The following is a 22,927-nucleotide window of genomic DNA, read 5'->3' as shown; positions in this document are numbered from 1 at the left end:
TGCAGTTCTGTTAGGCACCTTGGGTCACTGCAGGTGTATTATGTTGCTTTGAAAACTCACAGGAGACACTGTATGCAGTAGGGCTGGGACGATTCATCTCCCGATTCCATACTATCATGATACTATAGAGTCGATTCGATATTATTTTTATTTTTTAATTTAACCTTTATTTAACCAGGTTAGTCCCATTGAGATTAAGAACCTCTTTTCCAAGGGAGACCTGGCCAAGACGGTCAGCAGCAAGGACACAAAGTTGCAGACACAGACAAAATAGAGATAAAATACAATTCACAAACACTAAAAGCACTAAAATTTGCATTAAAGAGAATTATTTAAAGACAAATGGGGGGACAAAAGGGAACTTTTCTGGGAGTCAGCTGTACAACAAGGGGGCTAAAAACATTGGCATGCCATAGAGTGTGCTTCTAAAGCCTTCATTTTAGATTTAAAAATATTTAATGATACCAGCTCCTTGATTTTTAGGTAATTTTGGAGCAAATTCCAGGCTGAGGGTGCAGAATATGCAAAAGCCCTTTCCCCAATTTTTGTCCGAGCTTTTGGGACAGAGAGCACCAAAAGGTCCTGTGAACGCAGTGAATACTGTCCACAATTTTTTTGTGTAGTAAAAACACTTAATATGTATTGCGATTCTACAAGAATTGCGCTTCGATATTACAATTTATTGCGATTTTTGTTAACTTTGTTAACTAGACCATGAGGAAAAAGTTGAATCAAACACTTCTAGGGACTTTTATTTTGGAAAAATCTAAATTAATACATTAAAATGTTTGATTTTCAGCTTATATGTAGTCAGAGATGTCTTGAGGTCAAACATATCAGTCAAATAAAAGAATAAAGACATTTCCCTCACAAATTAGTGGTATTTTCTTTTTAATTTATAAGGGACATGTAATGTTGTTTTATACTTCTGGGGAATATAATCCAATTAATTTTATATATATATATATTTATACAGTATATACATATAGTATATGCTGTTCCCTTTTGTTAACACCTTATTTGCAAAACCGGACATGGTCACACCTGTATACTTCCGCTAACTTCGCCAAGTTTGTCGCAAGCTCTCCCGTATCCATGCAGACCCTCCACCGTTTGTCGTCTTGGCCGGCTGCCGTTTGTTTTGGTTGAAGGACACGGGACGGATATGATGTCAAGTTACTCAGACTACAACAATAAAAGCGGTAACTTCCTTCTACCTCTGCATAGACTGGATAGTGAAATATTTGAAGATCATGGTACATATTTGTGAATTGTCTTCTGTGAATTACAACTATTATCTACAGATCTGCTGCAGTACGAATTGGACAAAATTCCGTAAACAAACAGGAGGAAAGTTACAAATGTCACGTGGCCCATAAATCCACAGGATGCGATCTGCAAATGCGCAAATATCATTCCACGTGTAGAAATGGATGCACAAATGCGTATATATCACTTCACATGTAAACCTTAAAATACATATTTACAGAGTAAGTTATGCATATTTGCAAATAGCCCTTTATTTTTGTGGATGTGACTTTACACAACACAAATACAAAAATACATGTTGGTGGATAGTGAAATATTTGTAGATCATGGTACACATTTGTGGATTGTCTTCTGTGGATTACAAGTATTAAAGTCCAATAAAAACTTCCACAGATGGCTAACTTGGCACACCTGTGGCGCATTTGAGCATGGAGTCACGGCTGTGACAATCATGACTTATCAAATTCACTACTTTCACCCCCTTTAATCAAAGGACTATCCCCCTCATGACGCACTGACCGTTTGGGAGTCCTGTAGTGAGTTTTCCTCAGAGGAAACGTATTGTTTACTGGGCATTGGTACCGGAAATAATTTTTCAACTTTAGTTTTGAACCCGAACAATGCAAGAAGTGGGGCTCTGCAACCACTGTGCTGGTTTCAATGATTCTAAGCCAACCAGAATTTGATAACTACATTGCCTCCACTTTCAAAGACCACCTGAAGACACCACCACAGGGAGGTTGCACCATCCCCAGGTTCTTGACTTACTTGAGGTTATTTAGGTGGTAATATAGTATTAATTTTGACGGAGAAAATCTGGGGTGCCCCTTTTCTCCTTAAACATGAATGCTGGAGCTCTCAGGGCCACCTTAGTGGGCAGCAGTGTGTTGTCTCCTTGGGTGATGTGGGTTTACTTCGGGTGCCCCGGTTTCCTCCCACTTTACTTAAAACAATCAACAATTTGTAATAACTGATTAAATCAATAACAGCTATTTATTCATTTTTATAGATAGCAAAGCCTATATAGAATTCATATGATTGGAATAGATATAACATATGTATGGATACCGACACATATAGGACTTTATAGGAAATTTATTAGCTGACTGAAGTGTGCAAAGGAAACAAAAACAGCTTGTTGGGAAGATAAATAACACTCTAGATATGTGTGTGAATCCTGCTGGACGTTGCTTGCATCACCTACACTCATTCTGACCCTTCAATGGTTCTGTTTTTGGGTTTAATCTTACTCGAACGGTCTTACTTAGTCAGTACACTCTCTCACCTTTCAGCCTGTCTGGCTCTTTTCTCTTCTGTTTGGCTGAGCGCTGTCAACTCTTTGCCAATGGAGACTGCTGACTCTGGGTTTCAGTGGGTTTTTGTGCCAGAGGAAGCTGCTTATGTGGTCAGAGTGAGTGGTGAGCCTGGTGTCAGTAGATTCAGGGCCTCGGTTTGCTTTTCAATGGAGTTATTATGCTAACATCTGGGTTCTCTCACTGTAGTCCCAACATCATACAATAGGGCTGGGATGATACACCATATCGTGATACTATCACGATACTTCGGTGCCGATTCAATATGTATATATATCGATTCGATATGTACGATTTATTGCGATTTTTGTTAACCTTTTTAACAATGGACCATGAGAAAAAGTTGGATCATACACTTCTAGGGACTTTCACTTTGGAAAATATCTAAATTAATACAGTAAGAATGTTTGATTTTCAGCATGTATGTAGTCAGAGATGTCCTGAAGTCAAATATATCAGTCATTGTCCCTGTCACTGTGATGGTATTAATGGAACCTGGTCTGCATTACAATATAGTGCAATGTAGGTGTCATTCCAGTTAAAACTTTCTTTTTAATTGATTCCTGTAATTTGTCATTTATCCACAGACCTCTATATGAATGTTATGAAGAGGATCCCTGTGCCGCACCTGAGCAACAATTAATCCTCCAAAAAAAAAAAAAAAATCCCACAGTTCCCTGCTTCCCTCTGCTGATACCTGCAGGTGTGGGCGTGCCTCCTGTCACACTGGCAGAGGAGGCGGGGCAGGAGGTGTTGCCAGGTGGGGGACCAAGGCTGCACCCGCCTGCCTTCTCCATCTTCCTCCGTCCAATTCGGAATTACTTCGTCTGCAGCCTCCACAGGCAGCGGGCCGAGAGGGATCGGGCCGAGAGCCTCCAGCGCGCGCCGTCCAGATTCGGACATTGCAGAGCGGCGCTGACGAGGCTCTTCCGGGTGGCGTTGGCTGGTTGAGGAGCAGAGCATGTTGAGTGGTTGTGGTTGCCATGGAGCACCTGGATAAGAAGCAGGTGAGTTTGGTCGCTTAGTTCAGCATCTGTCTGTGCAATCTAACTGTCCCTGAGGTGGAGAGTTGTTTACTGAGCAGATAGGGCTCCTGGGATTCAGACTGCCCTGAGGGGAGTGCTAAGCTGTGCTGCTGTGTCTCCTAGCATAGGTTCAGGCTTTCCAAAAATTTTTGCGGTACTCTTTAGGGGAAAGTTAGACTAATTTCTGAAAGAGCAGATGTGTAATTAGAAATATTGCCTAAAGACCCCTATACACTGTGATTCAGGGCTGCCTCAGACAAGCATTTACAATCATGAGAGTAGAGATGCAACAATAAGTCAGTCGATCAAAAGAATTAATTGGCAACTATTCTGATAATTGATTTAGTATTTTTTATTGAATAGACAACAGTAGAGCGATGATAGGAAATGAGAGGAGAAAGTGAGGATGAATGTCATGCAACTAAGGTCTCTGGCAGGATGTGAACCGAGGGCGTTGCAGTTCATGGTCGCACTATGGCCGGGGGCGGCAGTAGCTCAGTCCGTGGAGACTTGCCATGGGAACCGGGGGGTCGCTGGTTCAAGTCGAGGAGAAACTTCACATATCAACGGTCTCTTCCTGATTATACTTATTATAAACTAATTAAGACATTTTGACGGCACTACACTTTATAAAAGTGAAGTTATTGAATATTTTTTTCCCATTAGAATTCACCAAAATTATGCAAAAGCATATTTTTCCAAACAAAGTGTTGTAGTACAACTATGAGGAGATCATTGATGGGTGAAGTGATTTTGCTGGTACTACACTGTATAACAGTGAAGTTATTGAATATTTTTATAGCATCTCTTTTCGGCGTTGCACTTTGTAGACGATCCCTGACCACTCGTCTCACATCCGGCTGCACATAGAGATCAATGTTATGTGTCCAGCTCGGAGGTCGTTTTGATTAAAATGAGGTGTGGCTCGTTGTCTACCTTACTATGGTTAGAAAAAGCCCTCGTTTGTGTTTTAACAACGTTTCGGTTATGAGTTATTGATCCAGGAAGTTTGAATCTGTCAATATCTTTCCAACTTTACCGAAGTACATCATCTAGGGGGGCTCTGTACATCAGCAATGCGTGGACTGTCAGGAATGATTGGAGGAAGTGCACTATGAAGTAATTCGAGGGAACGAGTTACTAACTTGAGGGCACAAATTAATAAAAATGTTCTAGGAGTTATAGGGGGGCTCCGTACTTTCCAAATAAGTTTGGCTAAGCTGGGGATTTGTCTACAACATGTCTTATTATCTTTGATAAGCCCAGTGTTATCATAAGCGACAGAAAGGAAAGTCAAAAGTCCGAAAATAAGATCCAAGCTGTGAGGAACCATGATTATCTTTTAATACTGCAAACAGTAAAATGTACAAAGTCACCAGTAGCAAAGGAAATTCAAGAGCTACACTGAAATACAGCACCACTTCACATTCTCCCATATTCACTCTTTCACATTCACTCTCATTGTCCTTGATCATTTTCGGTCATTTCAGTTAAACCCATCTGAAGGGTCAAATGATCAAACGTCTCGAGTTAAACATAGATGTGTAGGAGAGGCATTTCACAACCGGTTAGGAACGAAAACGTGGCTGCCCCTGACCTATTGCTCAAGAGGCTCAAAGAAAAGCGTTCTACCTCTTCTATCTTAGTGTTCCCACCTATGTGCTGCGTTCTGTTATATAATCATTGACTCATAACAGTACAATCAGAAGCATGGAGCCGCCCTCCTTCTAATGGACACATGAATGTCCCAGAAGTGTTAGAGGTAGAGTAGACCTTTCCTTTTATACATTTGAAATACATGACAGTGTTGATGCTAACTCTAAGATGCACAGGAAACGTTATCGTACTGCGGTAACGTACGGTCAAGTCAGCTGTCACTCTCATCTCCGTGGTCAAATGGGTCGACGCTACGACTGTAGAGCACCCATATACTGACATTTATGTTAAATGCATTCAAACGGCCCCGATGGAGCTGATCATGGATGTATAAAGACAACGGGGCTGACGGGAGAGCTAGCGACCATCTTGGAGAAGTTATAGGAAGTAGACACACAAGAATACGTCCGGTTTTCAAAATAAGGTGTTAACAAAGGGAACTGTATATACAAAATACATATATGTAAATAAGATTGATTGGATTATATTCACCAGAAGTATATAAAACATTACATGTCTCTTATAAATTAAAAATAAAATAAAATAAATAATTCCTGACAATGTCTGATATATTTGACTTCAGGACATCTCTGACTACATACATGCTGAAAATCAAACATTTTTACTGGATTCATTTAGAGATTTTCAAAAGTAAAAGTCCCTAGAAGTGTATGATTCAACTTTTCCCCATGGTCTAGTGTTAAAAAAGTTAACAAAAATCACATTAAATCATCAAATTGGATCGCAAGTTGAACTTTTATGATAACCCAAAATTCACAAGTTGTGGTTAGGGCTGTCAAAGTTAACGCAACTTTGTTTTAAAGCCACTAATTTCTTTAATGCATTAATGCATCTTGCGATTTTTAGGTTGTAGTGGGCTTCTAAAATGAAGATACTGGTATCATATGAAACTAGAAAAACCTAATGAGTCCATTGGTACCAACCATGTCATACTAGCTTGTCAGGAAGGAGGCTAAATAAGGATGAAAAACTGGCATGGCCATTTTCAAAGGCCTGTTGGGCTGCAGTTTACCATGTTATGATTTGAGCATATTTTGTATGCTAAATGCAGTACCTGTGAGGGTTTCTGGACAACATTTGTCATTGTTTTGTGTTGTTAATTGATTTCGAAAAATAAATATATACCAACATTTGCATAAAGCAGCATATTTTATGCCCTCTCCCATGTTGATAAGAGTATTAAATGCCTGTCAAATCTCCCTTTTAAGGTACATTTTGAACAGATAAAAAATGTGCGATTAATTTGCAATTAATCGCGATTAATTATAGACAATCATGCAAATAATCGCAATTAAATATTTTAATTGATTGACTGACCTTGTAAATACCCCACTCGTGAATTTTGAAGTTTTTACGTGTCTTAAAAAAGGCGGTTGCTAACAAGTGGCTAAAGTCATCAAACCGACTTGTCCGCCTACACAGCCTCGTTGTGTATCCTCACGCTCATGCGGCGGTGGTGTAGTTCATTTTTAGCCTAACGTTAGCATTTTACTTCTGGCGATTGCATTTACGCTTCAAAAATCATAAAAGGGGTGTTCATTTGTGAAGATTATCTTGCTGAACAAGTATCATAAACGTGTTTTTTCCACAGAGCTTATTTTCTGCAATAATCCAAAACCCATTGGCTTTTTGTCGACGAAACAAGAGCGATGCTAACTTCCTGGTTGGCCTACAAAAATACGTCATCCCTGCACCACTCTATTCTCTCTGTCGCTGCTCTGTATGCATACCTACATCATTGCTAAATATGCTAAGCTGGCAAGAGGATAACCAGTGTTATACAGGCCTGGTTTTGCATTGTTCCTCGCATCAAAAGAGCCCCCCCACACCCACTATGTCTGGCCTCTTTCAGCCCCCACCCTTCTCTCTCTGTAGTCGGGGTTTTGTTGCCTAGTTCCCCAGCCAGCCGCTGAACTGAAATGAACTGAATGAGGCTCAGTCCACGCCAGAGAGGCACCCACACTTGGTGTGTTTGAATTAAAGTCCAGCTGGCAGCGTGCACTGACGCTGGGCTCTGTTGACTGCAGCCCAGTGACGAGGGAAATTTGGGTGAGGTCTTGCAGCATCTCCAGCTCTCTCTCCTGACTGTAGACATGAGCAGGCTCCAGTTAGGACTTCATTCACATCTTTAGAACTAGTTTCTGAAATGATTCTCGTCACGTAGCACGGCTGTCGCTGGATATTGCCCTTGTAGCCCAGCAGCAGCAATTCAGATTTTAGTGAAGCAGAGCAGAGCAGGGCCGTCATGGTGTTGAAGATGGGAGAAGGGATCTTCCTCAGGAAGAAGAGCAGTGTAAGTTGTCTCACTTGTCTCTGTCCGTCTGTGGCTGAACACGTTCTCGTCAGTGAAGGCTAAAAAAACATTTGGGTGAGTGACAGCGTCAGTCAGATATGCTGTAGTCATGGCGAGCCTTTTTAATGTCAGTAGTCGTGTTTGCATGTTGGTATAATGCTCTTGATTTGTTGGTCAGCATCCAAGGTTAATCTAGATCCTTCCTGGGTTGTAGGCGCGCTCTGCTTCACTAAGGCGGTTCAGCTCTCTCTGCTATGAGTGTTTACGTCTGTCTGGAGGATTTTTGTTGAGGCTTTGTTACTCTGGGGAAATGAGGAGATATTTATAGCTTGCCTGTGTGGGATGTAGAGCCTGAAAGCTGAACCCTGTGTGTAGACGTGTGTGAGTTTTCATATTTGTGTGTTTGTCTTTCTATGTGTATGCGTAGGCCTTTGCAGACACACACATCCTCACAGTGACATGGAGAGTGGGAAAGGTTGCTTTCCCACAAACATTAGATATGACTGTTTCCTTTTCTCTATTATTATAAACATGCTCTTTTCTTTGTTACGCAGAATAATGTAGAGTTGTTCCGATACTGACACCAGTATCGGAAATGCGTTCAAAACTGCCCAAAATTTGGTATCTGGTATCGGCGAGTACGCAGCCTATGCACAGATACGATGCCATAATTTATGAACTCGGAAAAAAATCAACTTGTTTAACCTGAAATCAATTCTTCTTTGCCGCTCCAAATCAGTAGCCTGTCGCCCTGGATGTAACATGACTGCCACTGGCAACTACTGTTTTAGAGAAGCGAAGAAGAACTGATCGCAGGTAGTTTTTCACGTGACGATATCAAACAACAACAATGCGGTGCTGGTGGAGAGTGTAACGGTAAGGGTAGTCAGTGCGAGGAAAATGTCAGCCATCTGGCAATATTTCACAGTGGAAAATCCAACAAGTAAAACTGAATAATAAAAGAATAATAACGGGTTAACGCAAATTTGTTTTAACGCCACTAATTTCTTTAATGCATTAATTAGGGCTGCACCTAACGATTATTTTTTTACCGATTAATCTAACGATTATTTTTTCGATTAGTCGATTAATCTAACGACTAATTCATCAATTATTAGAAATATTTTTTTTATAAATAAATAAATATCAAAAACTTGACTCATTATTATTTCAATACTTTATTCAAATATCTTCTCTTATAAACATATACATAAAACAAGAATATTATTATGGCATTATTTCGCAACAAAAAATATCCCAGTCTTTGCTGGTAATCTATTTTCAGTCCAACATAAAATTTCTCCAAAATAAAATTAAAACAAGAGCTTGTATTGTAAATTCATGTAAAAGGAATAAAGTGCAATGTTCTTTTTGTAGAAAAAGTCCTCCACTCTACTTTGTCTTAGAAAGCCCATTAGAATAATGATAATAGTGGCACATTTTAAAACAGGTCTAATTTCCACAGCACTGCTGTGTTATGACATTAGGCTAATAATAATAATAATAATTCTCATCAGTATTTTTACTTAAGTACTTAACTTAAAACTTTAAATGGTTTAGACATGGATTTATTTAATCACTGTAATAATATGCAGTTAAGATAAACACTAGCAAATGTACTTTTGCATCAGTGTGGAGCAAGAGAGAAATAATTGAAACTATTTATAGACTAACAGTCACAGACTGTAGAACAATATGTAACGTTACTTTAAGCCATTTTCTCACCCGTACATCGCCGTTAAAGTAAACAGAAAAAATAAAAGGCCGAATAACAACATTAGATGACGCGTGGTGTAATGTTACGTTACTATAACAGTGGTCCATAAAATACTTTTAACATGGTGGTGATAAAGAAACATTTTAAAAACAAACTTTAAATGACTGCTGCTAACAGAAACACATCCGCACTTTTACAACCTTAATATATCATGCCTGGGTGATGAAAAAGTAAACAGGACTTACGGCGGTGTCTTGCTGCTGTCTTCTTCACTCAGCGCTCTGGGATGCCTTCTTGTCAGGTGCTCGTGCATTGCACTTGTACTGCTGTAGTACGCCATCTCCATCCTGCACAACTTACAGAGCACCACATTGTTGGGTCTCTGTTTGAAGTATTCCCACACCTTTGATGAACGTTGGAGAGGTTTTTTGACGCTTCTTGCGCTCTGGGGAATCAGAATCCATGCTCGGACCGGGCGCAGCGCATTTTCATTACGTCATCCGATGCGTCGACGCACGTTACGTAAATCGACGCATTTACGTAATCGATTACGTCGACTACGTCGACGAATCACCCCAGCCTTAGCATTAATACAAATTGCGATTTTTAGGTTCTAGGGGTTTTAAAGCTAGAGTGAAGATACTGGTATCATAAGAAACTAGAAAAAACCCAAGGAAACCATTGGTGCCAACCATGTCATGCTAGCTTATCAAGAAGGAGGCTAAATAACGCTCCAGACTTGCGCTACATTTTTGTGAACTGCCATTTTCAAAGAGGCCCCTTGACCTCTGACCTCAAGATATGTGAATGAAAATGGGTTCTATGGGTACCCACGAGTCTCCCCTTTACAGACATGTGTAAACCTTTTTAATGCAGCAACAAATTGGTCAAAATGTAACGAGGAATCAAAATTCCACTATATAATGTATATGGTATATAAGCAGAATTGAATAGATATTAATAAATAGAATTGAATTGAATAGAATGGCCCCATTGTCACTGATTTCCGATCCAGCTATTTGAGTCGGTATCGGCCCGATATCCGATCCGGTATTGGTATCGGTGCATCTCTAGCTTCAACTGAATATGAAACATTTCGGTGTGTGATATACAACACCTATAAACTGAAAGAGCCATAGTTGTGACAGTGGATTGTGCTGCAGGAAGTTGAGGAGTTTCAGTCGACACCATCAGACCTGTAGCAAACAATGTCACTGCTAGCTACAGTAGCCAGGAAGCTCATCAGCTCATAATGGTCAAGTGTCAAGCTTAGGAAAATCTAAATCAAAGCTTTTACCATCAGCGAGAAGATTGTCTATTTCTATATACTGTAGTTATTTTAAATGCTCGTCATTGGTGCCACCGGGTCAGATTCCGCGCAAAATCAGAGGATATCTGAGAAAATCATGCAGGTTCACCAGAAACTCCTTCAGCCCAGACTCCGGCGGGAACGAGGTAGGGAGCTCTGCGCCCAGCAGCAGCCGCTGGTCCCCGCTGGGAGCCCACACCAACACCCATGCAGGGCACCATCTCAGCACTGGAGAGCTCCTTCAGCGACAGGCTGCTCCACCCAAAGTGTGTGAAGGAGCGCTATTGCAGGTCCACTCCACAACCAGCACTGCTCCCAGTAGACCACACACACACACCAAAAACTTACAATAACTGCACTATACTGTACACTGACTGTGCAATATCAATACTAATCAGGTTTAATTTATACCGTGCAATATTCATTCTCACTGTGCAATATTTTTCTACCGGTACAATTCTGGTAATAGCAATACAATATATATTGTTCCTATTTTTAATATTTCCCCTTGTTTATATTGTTCCTGTTTTTATATTTCCCTTGTTTATATTATTCATATTTTGTTTCACTTTTGTTTTGCTTTTTGCACCGTGTTGTATCTTGCTTTTTGTTTTTACCGATGTTTCTTATTTTTTGCACTATCCCCTTTGCTGCTGTACACTGCACATTTCCCCACTATGGGACTAATAAAGTAATGTCTTATCTTATCTTATCTTAACACCACGCTGCTGGGGGCCCAGGCCGTATTGCTGGGCCCGCTGGAGGGAAGGGTGGCACGGGAGAACTAGAACCAGGACTGCACAGGGCAGAGTGTCAGACCCTTGCTGCAGTAAAATGAGAGGTTTTCTAAAGGGAATCTGATGCTCAGAAAAACTACTGCTTTTATCCACAGGGACCGCCAAAAATCAACACAAAATTAATTACTTTAATGAATCACTTTTAATTGGTTAATCCATCCATCCAGTTTATGCTTTTATTTATCTACATCCAGGTTGTTTTTATTTTTTAATTATACCACTGGAGATTATAATTGTATACTTGCTGGGACGTAGTGAAAAAATGTGACATAATAATGAATAATTCTAGGTCGTATCGTCCCTACTGGTTTTCCATCATACGTTCATATGGTGGAACGGGTATCAAATTGCATTCCACGTGGTATTAAAACAGTGTTATAAGTATTAAATTAAACTTGGTGAACCCTGCAGTAACCCTGAACACAGACACAGCTTAGTCTCATCCCAGTTTTGCAAGGATGGCTTGTGTCAGTGGCCCAGGTCATACAACCATGCTGTTAAATCTTTTTTTAAATATGTATTATTTAATTATTCAACGAAATAATCTGATACGTCTTCAAATTATACGTACTTGGGGTTATCTTGTCAGCCAAATTGTTCATCCCTCTTGTATTTGGGTCCAGAGTGTGACAGGGTTGTTCTCTGTGTTGTCAGGACGAGGATGCTAAGACTCTGGGCCTGTCGACTGGCCAGGCTCTGTCGAAGCTGCGGGACCAGCTCAGCAGCCTGCTGGAGCAGCACCAAAGGGCTGCACCCAGACGAGCCTCTGTACAGGTACACATGCACATTCATATCAGTGGTCTACAATTATAGAAGTATTTCACTGCTGGAAAGATGTTTTTTTTCATAAATCTAGGCTCTCTATTCGGTAGAAAGGTGCAAATATTTTTGAGGTTGGTGCTTCATGACCAGAGAAAACGGAAGGGCTGTGGTATTCCCTTTAGCTCAAAAGGTAGAAAGCCTACAACACCCACAATGCACTGGGTTCATTGCCAAAGTATGATAAGAGGAGACAAAGTACGATACTATTTCAGTGATCACGTTGCGCTTACACTAACTGTTTTATGGTGACATTTAAAAAAAAAAAAACAGTTGCTATTTTTCAGACGTCCGTTTTGCCCCGTTACCTTTGGTCGATTGTTCCAGTTTCTTTTAGGGATCATGAAACATTTCTCCAGCTCTCCCCTGTCCATATGTGGCCCAAAGCTTGAGTATAACGTTACACATGTTTGTGTCCCTTCCTCTGTAACGTTGGATTCGGCAACTTCATCCAGAAGAAATTGGCCTCGCTGCAGCACAGCGACTCCACTGCAGTTTCCATCGGTGCACATTTACCACAGCGACTGTGGCGGCCTCTTCCTCCTCCATACGCCGTAATTCCTCCGCACTGTATTCTGGCTCATACAGTATAGCCCCGAATGTCCGATTCCAGTATTTCAATATTAAAGTCTTCCATATCTACAGGAACATTGCCTTCTGCCACGGTCGTCCAGTGGCTGTATTGATTTTGGAGTTGTGAGGGTGCCCTGGGGGAGGGCATACAAAAAATAGGGAAGTACGATCTGTAGTTCAAACAAACAGCCCAGATCCGGATGACACCCGACACTATTAAATAGGCCGCTGGGTGCTTGCAACATGAAGGGAAGTTCAACATTTTTCATAAGCATATACTGCCCACATTGCAATGATACAAAGCTGCAAAGTATCCCTTTAAGTACAGTCACTCTCTAAACTTAAATCCTTACTCTGACCTAAAAATGAAACCTAAAACTAACCGTAAACCCCAAATTAGCAAAGTGAGGAATGGCAACATAAGAGTTTTGTCATCATTGATTTCTTAAGTAAGTAGCCATGTAATAAGCGGGATAATGTACAGCTAGCGGGTCATTGTTGTGAAATAATCCCCTTCAGGGCAATGAGAAACCAGCAGCATCGCCCTGTCGGGGATTCTTTCACAACAATGACCGGCTCGCTGTACATTATCCCTTACATGTTAAATGCCTTACATAAAACACTGCATATTGTTTTTGCTCATGCCTTGATGTCATGTTTTCATAGGAACAGTGGGTGAATAGCTTCCTTTACCATGGCAACCGTCACTCCTGTCTCCATTGGCCGGGAGCTGCCCTCACTCTACTGGTGGTGCTGGGACTCTTCTGTTGCTATGGCAGCCAGCCAAAGGGCAGGTAGGTGGCCTCTTTTTAGCTGAACCGTCCTGTTCTGGAGCATCTGTGATACTCTAAGACACGCAGCATCAATAAAAATCTGTGCGCTGGTTCTTATTTCACTCTTTGACATTATTTCCTAAAAGCTTCTGTAGGATCTGTTTTCCTATGCTTAGACCGTTATCAGCAGTTTTTAGAAGGATTGCCCTGTCCACAGTTTCTCCATCACCATCATGCCTGAGGCTATCCCAACAGTTACACCTCCGTTGTTGTGAAAGTACATTCTTTTCAGGGGGAAACGAGGCTCGGACAAAATCTGAAAATCTTGAAATTCGTGACATGCCACCTATCTGCTTGTTCACTTAACTTTATTATTCTCATGAAACATAATCAACATGTTCAAGATGAACAGAAGTGAGAAATCGTAATGAATCAGCAGCTCCACAAACCCCAGCTGTCGTCCTACTTGCTGTGCGCCAAGGCGATCTTACACTTGCCTGGACTGTTCTTTCTGTCTAATACCATTTGATTAAATATGTATACTGAATGACCAATTAAAACACTAATTTGGTTTGAATTTAGATATATTTTCTATACGTGTAGAAGTGAGAGGGAATCAGTTAAAATTCCTGTTGCAATATTTGGTGTAACTTTAACTTTTTTTCTGATCGAAACTATTTAAAAGCTAATTTAGAAATGTGTCTCTTAAGTGCGCTTGACCTGTTGAAGACTATGTATTTAATTTATCACATATGGCTCTGCCGTTCTCCTTTGCCCATCCACAGTTCTGGTATAGAGTTTGTGAACGCTGCAGCCCTACTCCTCCTCCTCCTGCTGAACCTGCTGCTGAGCAGACGTCAGGAGTGGCTGAAGAGGAGCGAGATGGTCCGCCGTCTCAAGGACATCATCACACAGCTCAGCGGTGAGTCAGGCTTGTTGACTCACCGCTGGAAATATGGAGGAATTATAGCATTTGTACTTCCTGTACAAGATAATCCCTGTTTAACTGTTACGCTTCTCTTCTTCGCGTAACGTTATTCAGTTCATTCATACCTCAGTGACACGTTTGGAGGGTGTAGTTAGTTTGAAAGAAAATAGTTCCTACTGAATGACACTGATCAGGTCATGGAGGCTTCATAATTTTCCATAAAACATATTTCTTACCGACATTTATACGCCATAATCACATGACATTCACAGACACCATATTCATGCTTGTCATCCTCCCCTTTTCCTCTCTCTGACTTTGTCCTCCTCACTTTCTCTGCCCGTTACTCCAGACTATCTGTCAGGGTGTGTGAGTGACTTGCGGTGGTCTCCATCTATGTACCCTGATCTGTACACACCCTCATCCCCATCATGGTCCCTTCACTGGACCTACCGCGACTCCCATTTGGTTAACCTGCCCATCAGTCTGCTGGTGGAAGGAGACATCATCGCTCTGAGGCCTGGCCAAGAGGCGTTCGCATCCCTCAGAGGCATTAAGGTCAGTCTGTACATAGACACATACATGTACATTAAGGCCGCACGATGTATCGTTTCAGTATCGATATCACGATGCGCAATAGTCGACTTGCAGGACGTGCATGTTGGCAAATTAACTCAAACACCTCATGCTACAATTTTTTTTTTACTGTAACCCCACTGTTCTGTTCAGGTTACTTTGGCTGTAACTGCAATACTGTTTTATAAATATATCTTTTAGGAAATATGAAATTCAAAGTTATCAGTTATTTGCCTTAGATTTTCTTTTGGAATTGATATCAAGGTACCAAATACCAGAACTGGTATTGGTACAGAAAGCCAATATTTTATTATTGGTCCAACAAAAGCACACTAACACACACATGTACAAACTCTACAGCTGACATCATGATATGCTATTCTCAGTCCTGCTAGCACGTAAATGCTTGAATACTGATCGCTGAGGTCACTCGTTCTCTTTTGGGACTGTTGCACTCATCGTTGATGTTTTTTTTAAATATTAAGGTGATTATTTATGTGTATATGCGATAAATATTAAGTTCATTATTTAAGTTGTAGAAAGGGGTAGGACCATATGAGTGTTTATAACATTCAGATAAAAGTACACACAGTAGGCTGCTGTGTGTCATTGCAGTTATGAAGTAGGTTCATCCCAACACACACTTGATTTAAACAGCACCAGAGGTATAACCAGTAAGTTATGTCATCCGAGACCCTCCAAACAACCTACACCTTAACGTCTAAAACTCACTGCTGGTGTCAAATAAGACTGTTGGTCAGTTGGTAAAGAATGACCCATTTACCAGCTTAATCTATTCTTCTCTCCTCAGGATGATGAGCACATTGTGTTGGAGCCAGGAGATTTATTCCCCCCTTTCTCCCCTCCTCCTTCCCCACGGGGCACTGAGAAGAGAGGACCCCAGAGCCCCCAGCAACACCGTCTCTTCAGAGTGGTCCGGACTCCAGTACTGGACATAGTCAGGTAGGGAAATGGTTTGTGTGGCTTTTCTGGGTAGTTATTCATGAGAGGCAAGTGATTTAAAGAAGAAAAAAAAAGTTTCTCCCCCATTGCTATCTTAAGTATTGCTTATGTCAGTGGTTCCCAGCCTATTTTCTCTGAAGCCCCCCCTACTTGTATCTGAGAAAAGCTGAGACCCCCCCCCTCAATATTTTGAGGAAAATATTAAGAGAAACTACAAATCCTCAATGAATAGAACTCGTCCATTTCGTCAACATAAAAAAGATCATATTATGTATCTGCATTCGATAGACGAATCCGTCAAGACGTCATCACTTTATTTATAACGACATAAGTAATTATTACTATACAATTATTATAATTGTGTTAGAGCTGAAATGATTTTGTGTTATTGTGGTTAAATAAATGTAATGTAATATTTGTTAGATTTGAAAAATGTTGTTTTTGAAAGGCTAAACGCCAACAAATATGGATTGAAGCAGAATATTTCCTTAGATTTAGCAAAAAAATATATATCATTAAATAGTTTTATATACAGACTTTTGTATAATTATCCAGTAAGTAGGTTATTATGATTTTAATTCTACATGTGCAAATCTAGTTTCGACAACCTCGGAGCAGACAAATCCTGGTGCACCCCTTGAGATCTTTGGTGCCCCCCCTAAGGGGGGCCCGGAACCCAGGTTGGGAACCACTGACTTATGTCACCTATACCACAGACGACCGCCTAACACCCTCCAAGCTTGTTTGACATGTGGTTATCACACAAAGATGACACAATGAAAGCTCTATAATATTTCTGTAAAGAGTATGTTGATAAAAATTAAAATACGTAGTTTTCTTACAGGTAGAGAATGCTACCGAATTATATGAAAAGAAAATATTCTATTTCTTCTGGGTATAAATAAGTCTGTAGTTCTTTTAAGACACTCGACAGCAACACCTAGATGTTGTCAGTTCTCTATGAGAATGATAGAAAAAAGTAGGGTATTTAACTTGAATAAAGTAATATTTTTATCCCTCGTCTTCTTTTTTTTTAACAGGAACAGTTTGGAGATGGCGTTGACTCGACCAATCACAGTGCTAGATAATGAGAGGTTTACAGTGCAGTCGGTTATCGCCAAGCGAGTTTGTCCAGTTGTTCTGGTGAGCAATTAACATTTAGTTTCTAAATAGTCTCTGCAATGTATTTGGAATCACGTTTTCTCTACTTAAAACGACCCAGATATAATGTGTGCCACCTTTGCCTCACTGGTATCTTGATGATTTCTCCCTTTAGGTGGCATTCCTGCTAGTGAACACTGTCCGCTATTTTTGTGATGCACCCAGCCTCACCCCCCCCTGCTTCAATTTCTTTCAACTTCAGGTACAATCATTCAAAACTATGAATATGTATCTAACAAAGACTGGAGTGCCTACGGTATTTTGCCATCACTCTTCTTGGTTTACATTCAGGATGTCACGAGAACCGATACTTCGGTGCCAAGTCGATGCCAAAATTCTTTCTTTAAATCATACTTTTTATTGTTTCCTTAAGAAAAGAAGACTACAACAACCTAAACCACAACAAATAAAATAAAGTGTACATATAACAGATAGTAACTGTAAATTGAAAAACAAATTATTCAAAAACAATGTATAAGAGAATTTTTTTAAATAATAATAATAATAAAACAAAAAATATAAATAAGAATTATATAAAAAAAAAAGTATAATGAATTAAGCTTATGAATAAAAATTAAGGAATAAATACTAATGATAAATGAATATAAATGAATTAAATAAATTTGATGGTGAATTGGTGGATGAATTTCTGGTCAGCTGATGTTTGAATTATAGTTATATATAATAATAATCATAAGTCTTATATATTTTTATTATTATATCATTATTTTTTATTAACTTTGCCATTTTATGTTGATAATAACATTTTTTAAAGCAATGTGGTTCAAAAGAGATCACGAATGAAATGGAGATGACTGGACAGAGGTGTAAATGTGTGACCTTGTGTTTGCAGTTGATGGGTGTTCTGCCCATCTTGCCCCTGCTCTTCCCCGTCATGTGGGTGCTGTTGAATGCCTTCGGAGAGGCCAGGGTCCTCGCTGAGTTCAGCCGCGCATCCCCAGCTGGTCTGGTGAGACACACGCACACACACAAATAGGAGTTATACATCTGTGATGTGCATAGGCAGAAAGATAGCTTTAGTTACGAACATGGAGGATTGTATTTTGTGTTTTAACTTAACATCTACAGACACACACACACACACACACACACACACACACACACACACACACACACACACACACACACACACACACACACACTGTAGGGTTAGACTGATGTCTCGGTTTGATTTTACAAGGTCAATACCAACAGTAGAACACTCCCACCTGTGATATATGCTACTAAACAATGTGATAATGAATTGCATATTAAACATGAGTTTTGGACAGTACCACATTTGGCTCTGTATTCTTGGTTTTTTTTTTAAACAGTGTTTACATCCATATTTGGTGAACAATGCTGGACCTTTTTTAGTACACTGTTCCAACAAGCAAGCGACCAAAACGTTTGTAGGAGCAAAGCTGACAACTACCTGCTCAATGAGGAGAATGTTTCAGTGCTTACACAGCCCAACACAAATTAAATGTAAATGTAAAAGCAATTAGAAACATACACAGTGTTTTTCTCACACATAAACTTTACTTGGGAGGGCCGCCCATATCTTAGTGGCCGCCTAAGTATATTTGGCCTCCCATTTTAGCATTTTTCATTTTTATCAGCAGCTGGTCACTGTTGTCTGAGCCCAATTGCAACATTTAGCCGACGCAAAATTGATGCAACACAACAGATAAACATCAGCCACTGCCATTGATACAGATAGCTTTATTTATCCCGAAGAGCCCTGTACTGCAGGTCATGTATTAAATGGGCTATAATTCCTACACTGTTCAGTCAATGTGGATGTGAGCACTGTCTACAGCCCTGACACACCAAAGTAACACCAAAGCCAGAGCATCTTTGGGATGTCGTTAAGTGTCGGTGGCCAACCATTGCCGTATTTTTTACAGTGTTTTTGTGCTAATTTTCTTATTTGTTGTGTTTAAATGTTTACTGACTTCCCTTTACACTGTTTCAGAGTTTTTTTCCATGCTGGCTATTGGCACCTTCCATTCAGGAGTAGTGATAGAAACCCATATTAGTCTAACCCTAACACACTCGCACGCACACAGAGGACACAGGGCGAAGGCCTCCCTCTGTGTTTTAACTAGACTCTTCTCTTGCCCCAGCTTGCTAAATTCTCTGAGGACACTCTAAGCAGCTACACCGAAGTGGTTTCCTCCCAGGTATAACCTTTCTCGCTGTCTCGCTCTCCTCTCCTCCACTCGCTTGGCTCCCAACTCCACCTGAACCCGCCTGTCTTCACTCGCTTGCTGTCCTCGCCCCTTTGCAACTCCCCTCTCTGGATCCCCCGTACACAGCCCTCGCTACCCTTCCACCTCCACTTCCACCCCCTCAATCTCCATCACATCTTTGATTTCTTCACCATGGAAGTCTTCATGGACATCTTCTGATCAGACTCTGATTCTCCATGTGTTCACTACCTTATTTTTTTCTGCTTTCTGTTTTTTATTCATCTCGCACAACATGTTATTTTCTCTCATTTGACTCTTTGGTTTTTTGGTCGCATCTTCATGTGTGGATTATCAGTCGGCACGTCTTGACCGAACACCTCTGGATGTAAGTTTACGCTCAGATGCCTCCAGTCACCTTTGACATGTTATCTCAACAGTCAATCCTGTCTCTTTTAAGATCATTTTTCTCACTTCACGGATACAACTTCTATTTCCACGCCCTCTCACAGTCCCTGACCAATCATTGTCTTCCATTGTTGCTGGGCGCAGTGCTCAAAGGAAAACGAACAAATCAGTAGATTACCACCGATCTGTCTTTCTGAAATCATTAGTGTTTTGTCTCTGGCTTCAAATGAATGCATAGCAAGTGTTAGATATAGGGAAGAGATGATCTGAGAGGGACTTTCACTTGAATCTGTGCCTGATCTTCCACCTCTGCTTGTCTGCCTGCACTGCATGACTGGAAATCAGCCCCAATATGGCCCCATGCTGGTAATTCTCCAGGGTTTCCTCTCCTTGTGTCCCTTCCTTATCTCCTTTGGACTTACAAGGAAAATGTTTTTGACTTGGTCACAGCATCAAATGCTGATTTGAAATCTGTATTTGGCAGAACAATTTGTAATAGGACTGGACTGAGCCAGTCACATCCAGCATGCTCCTTATTGGTGCCTTTTGCAGTACTCTACTGATGCTAGTAGTGTGCAACATTTTTCACCACTGTCTGGCCGGTTAGTTTACCTTAGTTATTTGAAACATCATTTCCAGTCACTTCAAGTGAATCACAAAGTTGAATGTTGAGGATTGTGGTATTGTGATTTACATTGATGATTTTAGCTGGTTAAAAGAAAAAAATGTATTGACCTCATGTATGTACATTAGGGATGTAACTGAATTTTTCTATGCCTCCGCGACGGCCGTGGCCGAAGGCATTATGTTTTCGGGTTGTCTGTCAGTCCGTCCGTCCGTCCCATTTTTGTGAACGTGATATTTCTGGAACGCCTGGAGGGTATTTCACCTGTCAAAATCAAAAATAAATAAATGACTTGATATATATATATATATATATATAAATGTCATTAAATGTAGCAAAAATAATCTTAAAAATAGATTTAGTTATTGATTAATTGATAAAATGTGACATAAATAGATATTTCTGTTTTAATTTGCTTCTTTAGCTATTTATCTTTATATTAATTCCCTTATTTATTTACTTTTCTGTTTAATTTTCCTTTTTATTTATTTATTCTTTATTTATTTATTTATTTATTTATTTATTCACGATTTTCCTTTTGGACTCAAGGATGGACTGATTTAGATTTTGTAATTTATTTTTAATTACATTTCTTTTGTCATTTTTATCCCGACAGAAGTACATGAGACAGATAATCTGTGAAAAATAGTATTTGTCTCATGTAGTACTGTCAGGATATAGTGACAGTTTGAGCAAATATGATAAAAATATATATATATTTTTATAAAAGTCACCAACTACTGCTTTAAGGGACAGCGGTATATCCAACGTCCGTCCAGGATAAATACTAATAAATCAACTTCAGATCTTGTCTTACAGTCATCAGATTCAGACATTTTTCACTATCAGAGTAACCAAAGTGATTGTTGTCTGTGTATCCATGTTTACTGTGCAAACAGGAACTGTTTGATAGAGATAGTAGCTTTGTGTTACACCCCTAATGTACATGTTTCCTTGGCCAGAGAGATGCAAAGTTCATTTTGGATGCTGCCTGATAAAGAGAGGAGGCAAGGAAGGGCAAGTCGTGATTGCTTTCAGTTTGTCCCTTGCGTGGATTCCATCCAAAATAATCCAAATCTGCATGGATGTGTTTTTGGACCACTCACTAAATGCTACATCTTGCACTAGGCTTCACCTCCTCGCCTTGTGCCACTAGCATCGTAGTATAGCATCTTTGTCCTTTGTTTTTCTTTGCAATCAATCACAGAGCTGATTAAAGCTTATCTGTTTTGATAGCTGCTTTTGGACTTTTAGGCTGAGCTATTAACTCAATTTGCTTCTTTCTTGCTAGTTGTTTAAATTGTTTATTTTAATAACTGAATCACTATATTCTATTTCACTCATATACTCTTTGAAATTAATTGTAATAACCTGTATGTATTGACATGTTTCCATTCTCTAGTATGAAGTTGAAAGAAGTTCTCTAACTTAATTTATGTGGGTGTGTGTGTGTGTGTGTGTGTGTGTGTGTGTGTGCAGGAGTTGCTGCGTTGTGTGTGGAGACACTTTGTTGGCGTCCTGAAGGGGGAGTCTCAGACACTCTGTTATACTTCCAGCCTTTTACACACTCTGGGATCCGTCACTGTGAGTATTATGGGGGAGATCAGGGGAAGATATTGATGTTTTGCATTGTAGTTTTGAATTGGGATTATTTCCTGTAACTTAAGCGTAAATTAATACTCTTAATATCACTGCCCCATTTAGAGCATGATAGATCTGACTATAACTCCATGTGTGTATTCCGTTAAATGAATGTGCTGCTTAGGTGTCTTATTATGGCGTGAATGACAATATTTTAGATATATATAATAAGAACGTAATTCAAAGCAGTAAGTGGGCTCAATTTCATATCTTATGTAGGGCTTTATCAAATAGTTTGAATCTTCATTCATGACGTTAAAAATAAATTACTAGGGCTGTCAAAGTTAACGTGATAATAACGCGTTGATGCAAATTCGTTTTAACGCCACTAATTTCTTTAACGCAACTTGCGATATTTAAATTGTAGTGGGCTCAGTTTTATATCTAGAATGAAGATACTGGTATCATATGAAACTATAAAAAACCTAAGGAATCCATTGGTACCAACCAGGTCATACTAGCTTGTTGGGAAGGAGGTTAAATAAAGCTCCACATTTATGCTAAATTTTGGCGAGGAAAAGCTGGCAAAGCCATTTTCAAAGTGGTCCCTTGACCTCTGAACGCAACTTCTGATTTTTAAGTTGTAGCGTCAAAATTTGATTTGCTCATGTACAGTATAACTAAAATCATATTAACACACTTGGATAATATTTAGAAATGTCTGTGTATGAAACTATTTAAAAAGATATATTGTATGTCTTTGCTACTTAGTAGCAAAGTCTTCAAAATATTCAGCTTCAATCCATAATTGTTGCCGTTTAGCCTTTCAAACACAGCATTTTCACTGCGGTCAAAAACCTATTTGCTCTTCCGCTTAACCCAAAACAAACAAACAAAGAGAGGCACATACTTGCATTAACGGGGCGGT

The 22,927-nt window shown here is 39.9% G+C and overlaps 1 protein-coding gene across 6 annotated transcripts in view; it reads left to right on the top strand.

Moving 5' to 3' along the window:
* Positions 1–22,927, top strand: part of tmem94 (transmembrane protein 94) — a 40,967-nt gene that overhangs the window by 1,127 nt on the left and 16,913 nt on the right. The window contains exons 2-13 of one of the 6 annotated variants that reach the window (XM_074620676.1): positions 3,170–3,589; positions 12,055–12,174; positions 13,459–13,586; positions 14,351–14,487; positions 14,846–15,051; positions 15,881–16,032; positions 17,073–17,175; positions 17,309–17,395; positions 18,047–18,163; positions 19,323–19,379; positions 19,744–19,773; positions 21,898–22,002. In XM_074620676.1, coding sequence (XP_074476777.1) covers positions 3,566–3,589; positions 12,055–12,174; positions 13,459–13,586; positions 14,351–14,487; positions 14,846–15,051; positions 15,881–16,032; positions 17,073–17,175; positions 17,309–17,395; positions 18,047–18,163; positions 19,323–19,379; positions 19,744–19,773; positions 21,898–22,002 — 1,266 coding nt within the window. In that variant the 5' untranslated portion in view covers positions 3,170–3,565. Of the gene's footprint in view, positions 1–3,169; positions 3,590–7,320; positions 7,578–12,054; positions 12,175–13,458; positions 13,587–14,350; positions 14,488–14,845; positions 15,052–15,880; positions 16,033–17,072; positions 17,176–17,308; positions 17,396–18,046; positions 18,164–19,322; positions 19,380–19,743; positions 19,774–21,897; positions 22,003–22,927 lie in introns of those variants that run through there. The other 5 variants (XM_074620675.1, XM_074620678.1, XM_074620677.1 and 2 more) reach the window with 5 other exon arrangements.

This window comes from Sebastes fasciatus, chromosome 20 (genome assembly GCF_043250625.1).
Source record: "Sebastes fasciatus isolate fSebFas1 chromosome 20, fSebFas1.pri, whole genome shotgun sequence".
Taxonomy (NCBI): Eukaryota; Metazoa; Chordata; class Actinopteri; order Perciformes; family Sebastidae; genus Sebastes; species Sebastes fasciatus.
Note: the sequence above shows the minus strand (reverse complement) of the source record. Positions and strands in the feature narration are given on the sequence as shown.